Raw genomic sequence first — 14,768 nt, 5'->3', positions numbered from 1 at the left:
ACAGAGCAATATTCCAATGTTTTACAAAGGCATCTCGGAGCTCGAGGGGATTTAAATCCTCTCGAGCTCCGAGAGACCTTTGTTTTATTTGTTAGAACATTCTGCCCTCTAGTGGCAGAATGGTCTAATAGCCTTATAGCCCTTCGTAACAGGGCTATACTGGCTATTAAAGTCCTGGTCTTTTGTTATAGTCCCTCCCCTTCAACTCAGCCTTTAACGCGGGAGCGGGCCTTTAATAGCCAGTATAAATGATGTGTTATTAAATTTTGAGTTCAGGGATACCCAACTCCACTTTCCTATTTTGTGACTATGGGAAGATATGCTTGTAAGATGTTACAAAGCATTCCCCATTTTGTCCTATAGGCAAAGCAGCCGTTCCATCGAGAAAAACTAAATTGGTAGTGTTTCATTATCAGGACATGTTACACATATTAGTACATGTCTTGCCTTTCACATACACAGCACCCTGTCCAGGGGGGTAACTTGGGCCTGCCATAGGGGTGTCCTATGTGTACTAAAAGGGAAAGGTAGGGCCTGGCGTACTTGCCAAGAACATGGCAGTTAAAAAGCGCACAGGCACTGTGGTGGCAGGCCTGAAAACTCATTTTAAGGCTACTCAGGTGGGTGGCACAATCAGGCCCACTAGTACCGTCTGATTCACCAACTCTAGCACACTCAGTGCATGTTACTAGGGACTTATTGGTGAATCCAACATGCCACTCAGGCAGAACCAATCACTATACCAATTTTGTATGGGAGCACTTGCACTTTGACACTGATCAGCGGTGGCAAATGCCCAAAGCATCTAAGCCAGAAAAAACGAAATCCAGCACAGCATCAAACGTACAGGAGGTAGAGGCAAAAAAGTCATGGGAAACCACGCCAAGGATGCCAGGTCTAACAGTTAGAAATGAAAATATGTATTGGGAATGCCACTGCAGGATACCAGGCACTGAAGCCTATGCCCTAAAACAAAAAGTCAGGTCCTGCCCCAGAAAATGTGCAGGGTATAGTTCATGGATCTGTATATTAATGAGTGGATTTGCAAATATTTAATGATTTTTTTAAAACTGTTTTTCTAACTTCAGATTTATAAATCACTTCAAAACTTGAGGAGACGGCCTGGCTGTAGGCCGGTTCCTGAACTGAGAACCTTCTGAGAATGGCAAATGACCATTCATGGCTGGTTTGGGTGGGAAAGGGGCTTGTGCAGGGTCTGTGTGTTCGCACAGCTGAAGGTGTTGTGCGTGCACCATAGATGGATGCAGGGCCTGTCTACTGGACAAACCCAGCAGAATGGAGCAGTATGCCAAAAGAGATGAATTTCTGGGCCACGACCTGCTTCCAAACTTCTAGGCAAATGGGCGAAGGTTAGGTACAGTGGGGTGCAGGGTTACAGGACTGGCTTGTAGCCAGACCCTGTGGGCAATCTCTATTGCACATGGACAAAGGCCGGCACGGCTTTGGCTATGCAGAGAAAGAAACTGATTAGCATACTATTTGCTCATAAAAGTAAAATTACATTATGAAAACCTTGGAAACTCACTAACACGCCTCAGTAAAAGTGAAGATCTACTTATTAATTCCAGTGGAAAAACCTCTGGTATGTGTTGCTTATTGTTAGCCATACAAACTATATGTCAGTCAGTCAAAACCAATTTATTCGATTATTAAAAATCATAAAAGTATACTTTAAAATACATCCATGAATACAATTTTATAAGACTCCTATATACAATACAACATTTCTCAATAAGAACAATTTCATTATAATTTTAAATGGTCCAATAAAATTCATAATTCTATCATTCTTGTGTTTCTTAGTTTCTTGATCCGAACAGCAGATACAAAAAAGTTTGCAATATAAAAAATGTTCCGTGGGTTATCCAATAATTGTAGATACAGTAAAGCTGGTTTAACCTGTAAAAAGCCTTTATCTAACAGTGGGATTATGTACTTCTTTCAGATATCTGTATAAAAAGTACAAAAGAATGTAAAGTGCGCAGTGTCGTGAATTGAATAACAATCACAGTTACAGAAAGCAGCGTCCTCTGGTTTACTCCACCCCACAAAATACCCAAAAACGAGGTGAATCTGGTTAAAACGAAATCTGGTTAATAACCAACGGTGGAACGGTTTTGAAACGATTTTTAAATAGGGCTGAATAGTAAAAGATGTTACTAATAAATAGTGTGCCCTAACCAGAGTTTTTTTTAGTTCAACTGCCTCACGTTCCTGTTCTCTAAAATTCATTTAGTTAGTTTTAACACACTTTACATCTGCTTTTAGTATTCCCTCAGGTACAAAAAAGATCTCAGATCGCCCCAGTTTCGTAAACATTGCCTTGATAAAGGACAGCCACTGTATCTCATTAGCTCTCTCTAAGCTCACACAATCCTTTATAATCTTATGATTTAATGATAGCTCCGGATCCAGCCATGTTTTGATCCAGCAGAGTAAGGGGAACTATATGTCAGATTTAATAGACCAGTCATGAGCATCCATAGCATCACTGATTATATCATTGATGAGATCATGTATAACTTCACCAATGAAATCATGAGCCCTGCATACAAGGAGTGCACGTTATTGTTCGCCCAGTTTCTAATGACAACACACCAATTTTAACCCATAACCTTAATCCATATACCCAATGCCCTAATCCCTTAAACCCTAACCCTTAAACTGTATCTTTCCACACTATCCTTACTTCAATATATTTCGGGAAGAAACAATGTGGGAGGTGTTCGGTTTTCAAAGCATTTTTGGGGAATTAATAATTTGAAAGTGTTAATTTTAGAAGCCAATCCCTGCTCCCAACCTCCTAAGTGGCTATCCCACCATGCAGCCAAATCATGCTGCACAGAATGAATATATGTGCAGTTATAGAGCTTATTTGGGTGCCTAGGTTTTAAAATTAATTTCATTTCAGGTGGGGAAGCTGGCTGTGGGCGCAGGGCTATACCACCAGGTAAACTGTGTATGGCCCGTGGCAATAATGAATATACCCTGCCTGGCTTACCACCCTACACTAGCCTCCATGCCAGCCAGCCCATAAACCACAATCCAGCTGCTATCGCTTATAGCCCTATGCCAGCCTCTTGTGTCACTAAACCACCCTCAAATAACCACTAGCTACTTGCAGCAGGTCCTGGGTGTAGGTGCAGTGTAATACTATTCAAACATGTCACTGAACAAACTGCATACACATCAGGCCCTGAGTTAAGGGCTAAGCTGTGTCCAAGAGGTTCCCAATCCTTTGTTCTTCTCTGCCAGCAACTCCTGTCCATTGTGTGTGCACCAGAGAGTCTAGGCAACAATTTCCTGTCTAGGTTCAATCCTTCAGCCAGACCCCAGACCCCAGACCCACAGATCTCTACCATTTCTGTTGGTTTTGTTTGTATTGTTTGACTGGAGTCTTTATCTGCAATAAAACTCCTCTCACTGCCTATAACCAGTACATATTTGCAGACTTCCATCTACCAGTCCGGGGTAGATCCTACAAAGTTCCCACTATGGCTTCTTGTAGTAATTAGAAAGAAACACTAGTAATTAAGCTTAAGATAAGTCTTTAATGAGTCCCACAGGAAAACGAACACATGCGGCTGCACAGGTCACAGGGGAAATCTTAACTGACAATTCAACTGTCACAGAGTGCACAATACGCACGCACGCAGGCGGTGCGAGGCCAACGCTGGGCAGAGGTCGCGTGCATGTCGCGCGAAGGCTAGATCATTACATATATCTCCTTTTCTTAACAGACAAATAAGAAGAAAATAGGAACGAGCAGGGGAAAGGAGAACAGAGAAGAGGAGGAGAAAGAGATGAGAGAGAGAGAGAGTGAGATTGAGAACAAGCAGAGACGAGAGTAAGACAAGAATAAGTAAAGAGAGAAAGAAACTAACGCCTGTATCTGACAGGCAAACGGACCACTCTTGAGCTCCTCCTTGGAACAATAGGAGGATTGCATGAATCAGGAACTGAACTGTTACCAGGTATAACATGAGGAGCAGCTTCTGAGTCATTGTTAGTGTTGCCCCGATGACTGTTAATGACTTTACTCTTTACAATCTTGTTCATGTTCCACCAATCACGTCCATTGACGCGAACAGCACTTCCACATACCTTATCAACAATAACAGGGTTACTGAATTTGGACTCACCTTTTTTTACAAAACCCTGTCTTTTTATTCTAACTACCTCTCCCACAACAAAATCTCTGCTGGCAGCCCTTTTTCTCTCATCAAAATATTCTTTTTGTTTGGCTTGATTTTCACCAACCTTGTGTCTGACTCTTTCATCCAAGATCATTACACTTCTCTTCTCCCATGTATACCTACTGGATATGCGCCTGAACTGAGTGAGATTTCTTTGTCTTTTAGTGGTTGCCTGCATCCAGCGCAGGCCATTGATGAGCATCTTGTATCAATAAAGGGTGCTTGCTGTAAACCATCTGAAAATGCTTGTCTAAGAATCCCTCCCATTTTGTTGAGGGGGACTCAATACAAATGTTCCAATTATGTAATCAAGTGAATTCCTGAGTGTTTCTCCTCCACCATTCAAGAGTAGCCCTTGAAGAGCACTTATTATGACTGAAACTGTTGTGTGCCATCCTGGGAGTTACTTGTGCATAAAACAAAAAGTGATGGGCGGATTGCTTGAATTAATCTCAGCCGCTGTTAATTAATCTGGGCTGCATTAATCCAGTCCAATAGTTTTTTTTGCCCCATGCAACTTCCAATAGGAACTAGCCATATCCAAATCAGCCTTGCTCTAAGAGGAACAGTCTAGCCCAAGCTTTCAGGGCAGCTCTCCTTTGAATGGGAACACAAGCAACCCCAGACAGGTCTCAGCTAATTTGGGCCTTGTTAGTCGGGTGCAGCTAGAGCCCTATGACACAGCAAGAATGGGACCTACATCTAGGTATACCTGCTATATGCAAATCTCTCTCTGTCTGGAGTGGCATAGTGGGTGAAAAACAATGGACTGGAATGCAGCCTGAGCAATCAGCAGTGGCTGAGGTTAATCCAACCATTCTTTCCATCACCTCGTTGTTTGTTGCAGCAGATGCACAGGTATGCCCAGACATTTGTCCCATTTCCTTTTGAGCTTCTTCTGAGGAATTTTAGCTTTTGCCCAAAAATAAAGCCTCTTTCATTTTCTTGAGAACAAATTAAGGTAAAGAGTAGGATTTGAAGTTTGTAGTGTGGTACTTAGCAGGTAGGCTGCAAAAAAAAAGGCCATGAAAGAAACCGACTCTGCTTTTGAGCTGCAATACACTGTTTGAGATAAAATGAGGTTGCATGGTGTAAAACCTAACAATGCAATTTTGTTTAATCTCATACATTTTTGGTAACTCTTTCATATCGTGATCCTTACCTTACTCCAAAAAGCGAAAATACTGTTTCATAGAATTTATCTTTTTTGTACTTGTGTGACATCAGACACTCCTGGAATGAAAAAAACACATTAAAACATTATTATAATAAGGTGATTTTCATCTTTTATATTTGTTTTATTTTGAAACTGTGGTGAAGGACATAATCTTACACCCATGCGAACAAAAACATAAACACATTCACAAGGGCAACAAACACTCACACAAACACATACAAATATACGAAAACATTGCTGAGAGAAACAAGCTATTTATCAATGGCAATTGTTATGGGAGGGAAAATGGATCATGATCCACTCAGGGATTCTCCTCTCATGAGTTGTGACCCATCTCCACACACAACAGTGGGAAAGAGTACTATGCTCTGCATACCAGCATGTATATTACATTAATCACACTGAATCAGTGATAGTGTTGATGTAGTTATGTTTATGCAGAGACTACCATAGTAAACAAGTTTAGGGGCATATTTGCAAGGAATAGCGATATTTATCGCAAAATGCGTTTAGCGCATTTTTTTATCGCTGCCTATCGCTGGATATGTTAGCGGAGAAAACATGCTGGGGCATATTAGCTAGGAATAGCAATATTTATCGCAAAATACGCTTAGCGCATTTATTTTTATTGCTGCCTATCGCTGGATATGTTAGCGGAGAAAACATGCTATTAGCAACGTTTTTCTCCATTGTGCTAAAATATCCAGCGATAACAGCAAAATGCGTGAATATCGCTGGAAATCCAGCGATATTCACGCATTAACGCCAATGGGAACTTAACCTGATAATCCACCTCCCCTTGGATAAACAGGTAAGTCATGTTTTTAGCAGGCGTTAGAATATAGCGATAATCGCGCTTAGCACAACTTATTATATCGCTAAGCCTGCCTTGCTAATAGGCGATAGCTGTGTTAGCGACTGCTTTCAGTCGCTAACAGTTTTGGTATGTCCACTTTGCATATCATTAGTGATAAATATCGCTGACATGCAAAGCGGGCCCCAAACCGGTTGCTATTGCCTAAAAGCTGTCACTAACTGCTGTTAGCGACAGCCTGCTAATAGGACGATAAAAATATTGCCGCTTTGCCGGCATAAAGTGCAGCTAAAGCGGTGATATTGCCCTTGCTAATATGCCCCTAAGTTTGCAATATCCTTGGCACATCTTGATGCAGCTGCATGTTATATGTTATGTTATAACGTATTTATAGAGCGCGCAGCTACTCAAAAAGAGTGTCCCGTTGCTAGCAGAGCACAACGTTTAATGGAAACAGGTAGAGACAGCTCGCAGAGAGAGGGAGCAATTATTACAGGAATAACCACACTGGAGCTGTTTCCTCAGCAGCCATGGAGCTCGTGGAGAGAGGGAGAATTATTGCTGGAAAAGCCACGTTTTAAGCTGTTTCCTAAAAAGCCAGATAACAGATAGTTCCCTTAGTGTGGCAGGCAGTTTATTCCACAAGTGGGCAACTTGAACCTGAAATGTTAATCTACATACAGTTGGCATGTATAGTTCAGGTTTGTCACTTCTGAGCCGAGTCCTTTTCAAGGAGTGTATGGGGCAAAGCAATATGTGGTGAGCTAAAAGTAGTGTTTAGCTCTTAAAGTCCTATGTCAATGGCTGCTTCTTTCTACAGAAAAACTGTCCAGCACAACTGAATTTAATTTTACATTAACGCAGACGTTACTCATTCCCAGGGCTTGATTTAGATCTTGGTGGATGGGATACTGCATCACCAACGTGACGGATATCCAGTCTGCCATATTACAAGTGTATTATATCCTATGCCTCTTGTAATACGGTGGATGGGATATCCGTCATGTTTGTGGCAGAGTATTACCATCCACCAAGATTTAAATCAGGACCCAAGTCATTGTTAGTTCTGGTAATAGCTAAGGTATTTTGTTATTAACATGAAGAATATAGAGGTAGGGTCTTTTCAATAAGGTCATTCCTGCCACTAGGGGCCACCGATTTAGCCTCCTTCAGCCCTATCTTTAAGCCAGTGTCATTCACATGTTGGCTCAGCACAGGTGAGTAGTTCTGTCTCACCCTAAAGTTACTGGCTTTTGGGGGCTGATGTTTGCCCCCACTGCTCTGCATGAAGCCCATTGCTTTCAAGAGCAGCAGCAGTGTTGATGGTGGTGATTATGGCAATTATTGATGTGGTGCTAATGATGTCGAACAGCATTGGTGGTGGAGTTGGTAATACGGCACTGCTCTGTCAAGATCTCAAAATGTTATGCATTTTTACTGCATAACCTATTGATAAACATTATAATGCAAAACGCCTACTGTAATGAAATGAGTTACTGTGAGGCACGGGTGGGGCAGAGCAGACCTGAAACAGTTGTGAGAAATTGTAGCAAGAAGGAATTTGATGAGCAGGAGCCAGGGTCATATTGAGGAGCAGTTAAGCACTCAGAATGAGGGTGGGCGTACTATAGAAGTTCACAAACTGACAGTTTTCCTGTACAAAGCTGTCGCCGGTGGATGCAGAATAACTCATTAAGTAGGTAAAATGTCATCATTCACACTGCCACTATATGACAAGCCAAACACAACATGCTTCTCCTCAGGGCTGATACATAATGAGGATAGCATTGCCTACACACAAATGACTGAAGGGAGCAGACCAAGTCTCCCACTTCAGCTATGCTGCCCTAGGGGGCCGTACTAGAGTGGGATTGACACTTCAACAAAGCAATGGCTAAAGGAGGATGACCCAAAGCCCCATCCTGTATGTAGTGTCTCTAAGATTCTGATGCATTCATTTACAAGATTACAAAAAGCTGTAGATGCAGCTAAGCAGACTCTAGGAGGGGTCTAAAAGAAGAAAATAAAATTGGAAGTCCATTAGTTGAAAAGGACATAGAGCATGGCCAAAGTCCATACACATTGGATTGTGAAGGCCCTTGGCATGCTCACAGAAGTGGCCTTGAGGTCACAACTTGTGCCTACCAACTGCTGAGTAAATCATTTGGCAAATAACATTGTCTTCATGCTTTTGGCACAGACCCAAGTATGTTACAAAAATCCCCGCCAAAAATCTGACAAACATTATTATAAGGTAATGTATGGTTCTTTGCTCAGAAAACAGAAGAGAAAACACTAATTACTACAAAACAAACATACTCCTAATTGCGTAAGGTGAATCGACGTGTGTGGCAGTCTGCCTTTGATGACATATCATTAGCTGGTCTGTAGTCACTGTATTGGCCCGAGACCAGAAACCAAGGGAGTGGGGGATTGGCTCCTGCCAACGGAAACTTTTGGTCACCAAGGTTCCATGGCAGCCTCTCTGAGGTGATTGGTGAGTTATAACGGGGTATACCCTAAGAACTCTCTGACCTGGGTCAGTTAAGTAGATACGTATAAAGTGGTCAGAGTCTATTGATTAACACAAACATCAAATGTCTCACATGAATATTGCCAATTATAAATTATCAACATTTCATCCATGTACAGCAAAAACTTTTATTTAAGCACCTTGTTACCTGGATACTTAGTATTATTCAATAAGTACCAGAAATTGTAGAATAAAAATTAAACATATGAAAGAACATTTCAATTACTTCATTGAATCAAACAAATATTTAAGGACACAAGTATCAATTTAGTGCATAGAAAAACTTCATATGTAGAAAAGATTCACACATATTATCTGCATTGTAACATATCAACGCGCTCAAAGTGATGAGAAAAAGAGGTAGTTAGATGGGATGGTGTGATGGGGTAAAGGTGGGGACTGGGTAAAGGTTGTTGTGATCATAAAACAATCACAGTGATATTCAGTATGGCCTTTACAGTCTGATTAGGATCAGTAGTTCCAAGTAACTCTTTAGCATAGGATCTGTATTACTCCATTAGTATCTCCTATGGTTAGAGGGTAGGTATAGTCTGGTCTACGTTTCGACCCCCGGTTTAAGGGTTGGTTGAAGCCTCATGCTGGGGTCTTCTTCAGGACATAAAAAGAACAGGAGCGCTTTGTGTAAGGCCGTTTAGTGGCCATTAGGATTGGACCATCCTCGGTTCCTATGTAGACGAATATTACTGGCGAGCCTTCAGGAAGTATCGAGCGACTGCACCTCGAGGCAGATCACTCACTGCTCGGCAGCGAAGATGGATACACACGTTTCCTAGCGGATTTCACGAACCCCGAGGGCTGCGAGATTATTCGCGCACCCCAAAGGTCTCCGTTGGACACATGATTAACCGAAATACCAGATACACTGATTGGAAAACCACGATGTCCCAGTAATATTCGTCTACATAGGAACCGAGGATGGTCCAATCCTAACGGCCACTGAACGGCCTTACACAAAGCGCTCATGTTCTTTTTATATCCTGAAGAAGACCCCAGCATGAGGCTTCAACCAACCCTTAAACCGGGGGTCGAAACGTAGACCAGACTATACCTACCCTCTAACCATAGGAGAAACTAATGGAGTAATACAGATCCCATGCTAAAGAGTTACTTGGAACTACTGATCCTAATCAGACTGTAAAGGCCATACTGAATATCACTGTGTTTTATGGTCACAACAACCTTTACTCAGTCCCCACCTTTACCCCATCACATCCATCCCATCTAACTACCTCTTTTTCTCATCACTTTGAGCGCGTTGATATGTTACAATGCAGATAATATGTATGAATCTTTTCTACATATGAAGTTTTTCTATGCACTAAATTGATACTTGTGCCCTTAAATATTTGTTTGATTCAATTAAGTAATTGAAATGTTCTTTCATATGTTTAATTTTTATTCTACAATTTCTGGTATTTATTGAATAATACTAAGTATCCAGGTAACAAGGTGCTTAAATAAAAGTTTTTGCACTACATGGATGAAATGTTGATAATTTATAATTGGCAATATTCATGTGAGACATTTGATGTTTGTGTTAATCAATAGACTCTGACCACTTTATACGTATCTCTGAGGTGATTGGATGTGTTTGACAGTTGCTCAGCGGTGGCTGAGGTGTTGAAATAAACTTAACTTCTTCTTACAATATTGTGTGTGGCATTCCTTAATTACAGCCCAATGTCACGCTGGCGACGATGGACGGGAGGTTAAGGAACGGTCTCTAATAAACCCTAACACACCAAAGGGAATACTTCGCAGCAGGCACTATTACGGCTTTAAAGAAGCTGAAGACCAGCGTGGCTGAAACTACAAGCCTGCCCGCATCTAGAGACTGGCCTGGGGTTGCAGAAGCACTTATACCCACTGACTCAATTGCGGGGACTGTCAAACCATGAGTTATCCCACACTTCTTTCACTGTGGTGTGAATTTATAAGGAAGGCACCTAACTGGGTGGCCTGTGGTGTTTTCAGCCTGTCCAGGCTCTGTGAGAGGTACCTTTAGAGGCGGTGTGCCCTACGCATGACTGTTCTCTTTACCAAGACGCAGTCATGCTCCACTGGGCTCTGGGTCGGAGGCTTTTCCAAATGTGGAATGCACCTAGGGTGCAGGCGGCGGAGTTGCTGGCGCTCGTCTGTTGTCCACAGCAACCCTGCAGAAGTTTCCTGACCGGAGTGAGAGTAGCATGAGTCACTGAGGAAGTGGCTTCCCTCTCTGCAAGGTCTGCTCATCGCCTTCATAACTCTGCCTTTAATATTGCCACCTAGTGGTCTGTTGGTAGAATTGTGGACACTGAATATGTGCATGCATCTTTTGCCAGTGATTACAAAGATAAAGCATATTTTTTTTGAAGAGTAGAGATTTGTTGGTTAGAAAACCAATAGATGCATTTAATCCGCAGTCTCTGGTGGTAACCTTTCAGTGATCCGCACAATGCAATTTTGGTGATGTAAGCCTTTACAGAGGATTAAAAAAAGGAAAAAGAATTAAAGGCAATTACTATACAGTCTCAGCTGGTGCCTCTTCAGTGATATGCACTCTGTGAACTTGGCCCTTTAAGCCCGAATTTTTCTGCGGTCTCTGATGGTAACCTTTCAGTGATCCGCCCACTACAATTTTGGTAATGAAAGAATTTACACAAGCTAAAAGGGAGCAAGAAATAGGAGCAGTTTCAAAGCGATCTCTGTTGGTGCCTCTTCAGTGATCTGCACACTGTGAAATTGGCCTTTTTAATTCCACTTCTTTAGCCTTCCTTCTCTGGCGCATCAACCTCATACTTCATCTGTGATTGGCACACTGTTTGTCAAGTGTTGATTAGCCTTTTCTACAAATCACTATTTGGGGTATTTCCTGGAGGAGTCAAGGAACAGTAGTGGCCCACATGCATCATTGTTACATTTTGCACTTCCTAATTTGCGAAAAATAAGGAATCGCAAATTAAGAAGTGCAAAATGCTATGCATCATTGTTTTCGGTATTCATTTGGGATTCGGTAAAAATCGCAATTTTTACCGAATCCCAAATGAATACCGAATTCTTAAGTGCATTTTCGCAATTCCTATTGATTCCTATGGGCCAAAAGGCCCATAGGAGTCAATGGGAAGGCATCAGCAAATTGCGAGTGGCACTTTGAAAATTTCATGGGTGCAGGTGGGGGTCCAAAGGACCCCCCCATGCACCCGTGAAATGTATTTTTCGCATCATGTTTCACACACACATGTCCTAAGGACATGTGTGTGTGAAACATGAATGTAGAAAAAAAACCATTTGCAGCATTTTAAACACTTTTTCCAAATTTACCGAGTGGTTCAACCACTCGGTAAATTTGGCACCCTAATTGCGACTTTGCACTTGTGAAAGTAATGATGCATTGCTTTTAAGAAATCGCACATCTGCGACTTCTTAAAAGCACCCGCAATTTTAGAACTCGCAACAATGTTACGAATTCTAAAATTGCTTCATGCATTCCAAAAAGCACTTTTGCATTCGCAAACGGCCGATTTTAAGTAATCGCACCGTTTGCGACTACAAAAATGCTTGATGCATGTGGGCCAGTGACATTGCCTAGTCCAAGGGTGTAAATAGCTAACATGCACGGTGTCACACCCCCTCCCTTTTTTTTAGGATGCCCAGGAGAACCTCCATTGAAGTGGAGCAAGTGGGAAAAGGTCTTCCACAAGTATGCAGTTGTCTGCGGACCAAATTTAGGGCTTGAAAGGAAAACAGCTTTGTTGCTCTATTGCTTAGGTGCGGAAGGGCAGGAAGTATTAGAGCCCCTGTCAGAATTAGGGATGAATGCAGCCAGGGGTTTGAATGAGTACAAGATAAGCATACAAAAGTTGGACAATCACTTTCTACCCCTTATTAGCACCATACCAGAATGCTTCCATTTTGGCAAATGGTCGCAGAAGGAAGGAGAAAGCGTGGAAGACTGTATCAGCACTAAGGAAATTCGCTGTCACATGAAACTTTGGGGCTAGTGCAGATGAGCACATTCAAGACCAATTTCTACTAAATTGCAATGTAGAGAAAGTTAGGGAAGAGTTATGGCTAAAGGACAATCTGCTGTTGAGTGAGGTGCTAATAGTTGCTAAACCGGAGAAGCACATGTTGAGTGCGCACATGAGATAAAGAGGGACAACACAGGCACAAGCAAAGAGGAGATGCAACAAGTGGACATGGAAGACTGCAGTGTACAATCAATAAAGAAGAAAAGGTTTCCAAGTGAGAAGAAGAAAGGGGTGGTTTTTAAAGGGAGGTGCTTCTGACGTGGACATGAAGGGAATTTGGCCAACAGCAGAGATAAATGTGCAATGTAACAAATGTGGCAGAAGAGGGCATTACATGACATGCTGTGGCATTGTAGGACTGGGAAGTTTATTCAGAAACCAGATAGAAGAAATGTAACAGAAATCTGTGATGAAATAGTGCTGCAAGTATCTGACTCAAACCTGGGCAATCCTAAAGATTTTGTAAAAAAAATAAATGACAAAGAGGTTGAGGTCATGTTTGACTCTTGCTCTAGGCTCACAATTGTGTCAGATAATTGTTCAAACAAATTCATAATGGTCAGGTGAAACTGCGAAATATTGACCTATTTCCTGGGACATATGGAGGGCAGCTGATAAAAATGAAAGGGTTTTTCATGGGAAAAATAGAGTACAAAAACATATAAGCAGTATATAAGATGTACGTATCAGAACATGGGGACAATATCCTGGGGTGGCTGGTACAGAAGGATTTAGGAGTATATCTTGATCTGAATTCCTGCCCTCAAATCTTGGTACAGAGTGTTACACAAATGAGGAAGAATAGGCTTCAAACTGAGGAGGAGTTCCCTGAAGTCTTCATTGACAAGTTTGGGTACCTAAAGAACTTTGTACATAAAATAAAAATGAAAGACAATGCCACTCTAGTCTCTGCCTCTGCACATTAGTGTACAAGAAGCTGTGATGGCAAATGTGTGCAAATTAGGGGTTATTAGTACTTAATTTGTAAAAAAAGAAGTGCAGGTGCTGAAAATTTTGCCAAGGAGGCCACCGCTCACGTATTCCTCCGGTGAGCCCCACTTTCAACACTCTCACTGCCTCAGTCTCTATCTTCTAACCTTGATCTGTTGTCTGTCCCCTAAGTCTTTGCTCTAAGAGTCTATCCTCTCACCTCTCTAATTGTTTTCTATCATCTTTGTCACACCCTGTATTTGTGATTTGCCCTCTATTCATTTTAGCCCTGCCCTTTTTTCTCTTCACTTTTATCCATGCTCTGCTCTCTCTCCCCTCGATCTTGCCTCTTTACTATCACTCTCTAACAGTGATTAGCTGTGTCTCCAATTTATCATTTGTGTTTTTTTTCCTCTGTCCTGTCCTCCACATCCTTTCATTCTATCTTCTCTCTTCTTAATGCTTTCTTCACATTTTGGCTGCTTTCTCTTTGTATTGAATTTGCTCTCCTCCTTTTCTTCAACTTTGCTCCTTATATCTCTATCCTCTCATGTTGTTTCTTCTCCTCTTTACTCTTGCTGTGTCTCATCTCTAACAGTGCTGCTGCCTGTGACCCTTGTCGTCAGCCTGTACATGTCCCTACTATTTTGAACTCTGCGTTTTCCTGTTGTCATTGCTAAAGAAGCGGAACATGACGTGTTTTACTTTCTTACCTACACCGAGTGCAAAAACAAAATGTACATGTGGCGACGGCATCAACATCCACTGCTCAGCTTGCTGTGATCCTGCCTGCTACAGCACAGGTATTGTCTCCAGCAGAAATGCTGACATTGCCGGTAAGTATGGCTGTGGTGCCTACTGGACTCACTCACACTCAGCAATTACCTTACTGGGATGCAGCTTACAGATTCTACAGGTGACGCCATGGCGCACAAAAGTTGTGTTGGGCCACAGCCGCATTGAGCACATTGAGGATAGCAGCAATGCAGGGCTGCCGGATGTGCTACTCTGACTACGGAACAAGTGGAAAGTCCATGCTTACTTTGATTTATTCTTCCTCAAGAGC

At 42.0% G+C, this 14,768-nt stretch overlaps 1 protein-coding gene across 1 annotated transcript in view; it reads right to left on the bottom strand.

The window, feature by feature from the left end:
- The window catches only part of LOC147690175 (cholesterol 24-hydroxylase-like), a 471,985-nt gene that overhangs the window by 404,274 nt on the left and 52,943 nt on the right, over nt 1-14,768 (bottom strand). The window contains exon 4 of the mRNA XM_086936649.1: nt 5,380-5,450. Within this exon, the coding sequence (XP_086792775.1) occupies nt 5,380-5,450 (71 nt within the window). The remainder of the gene's footprint in view (nt 1-5,379; nt 5,451-14,768) is intronic.

The sequence above is a fragment of the Lissotriton vulgaris genome, chromosome 9 (genome assembly GCF_964263255.1).
Source record: "Lissotriton vulgaris chromosome 9, aLisVul1.2, whole genome shotgun sequence".
In the NCBI taxonomy this organism is placed as follows: domain Eukaryota; kingdom Metazoa; phylum Chordata; class Amphibia; order Caudata; family Salamandridae; genus Lissotriton; species Lissotriton vulgaris.
The sequence above is the reverse complement of the archived record's forward strand: the minus strand, read 5'-3'. Positions and strand labels throughout refer to the sequence as shown.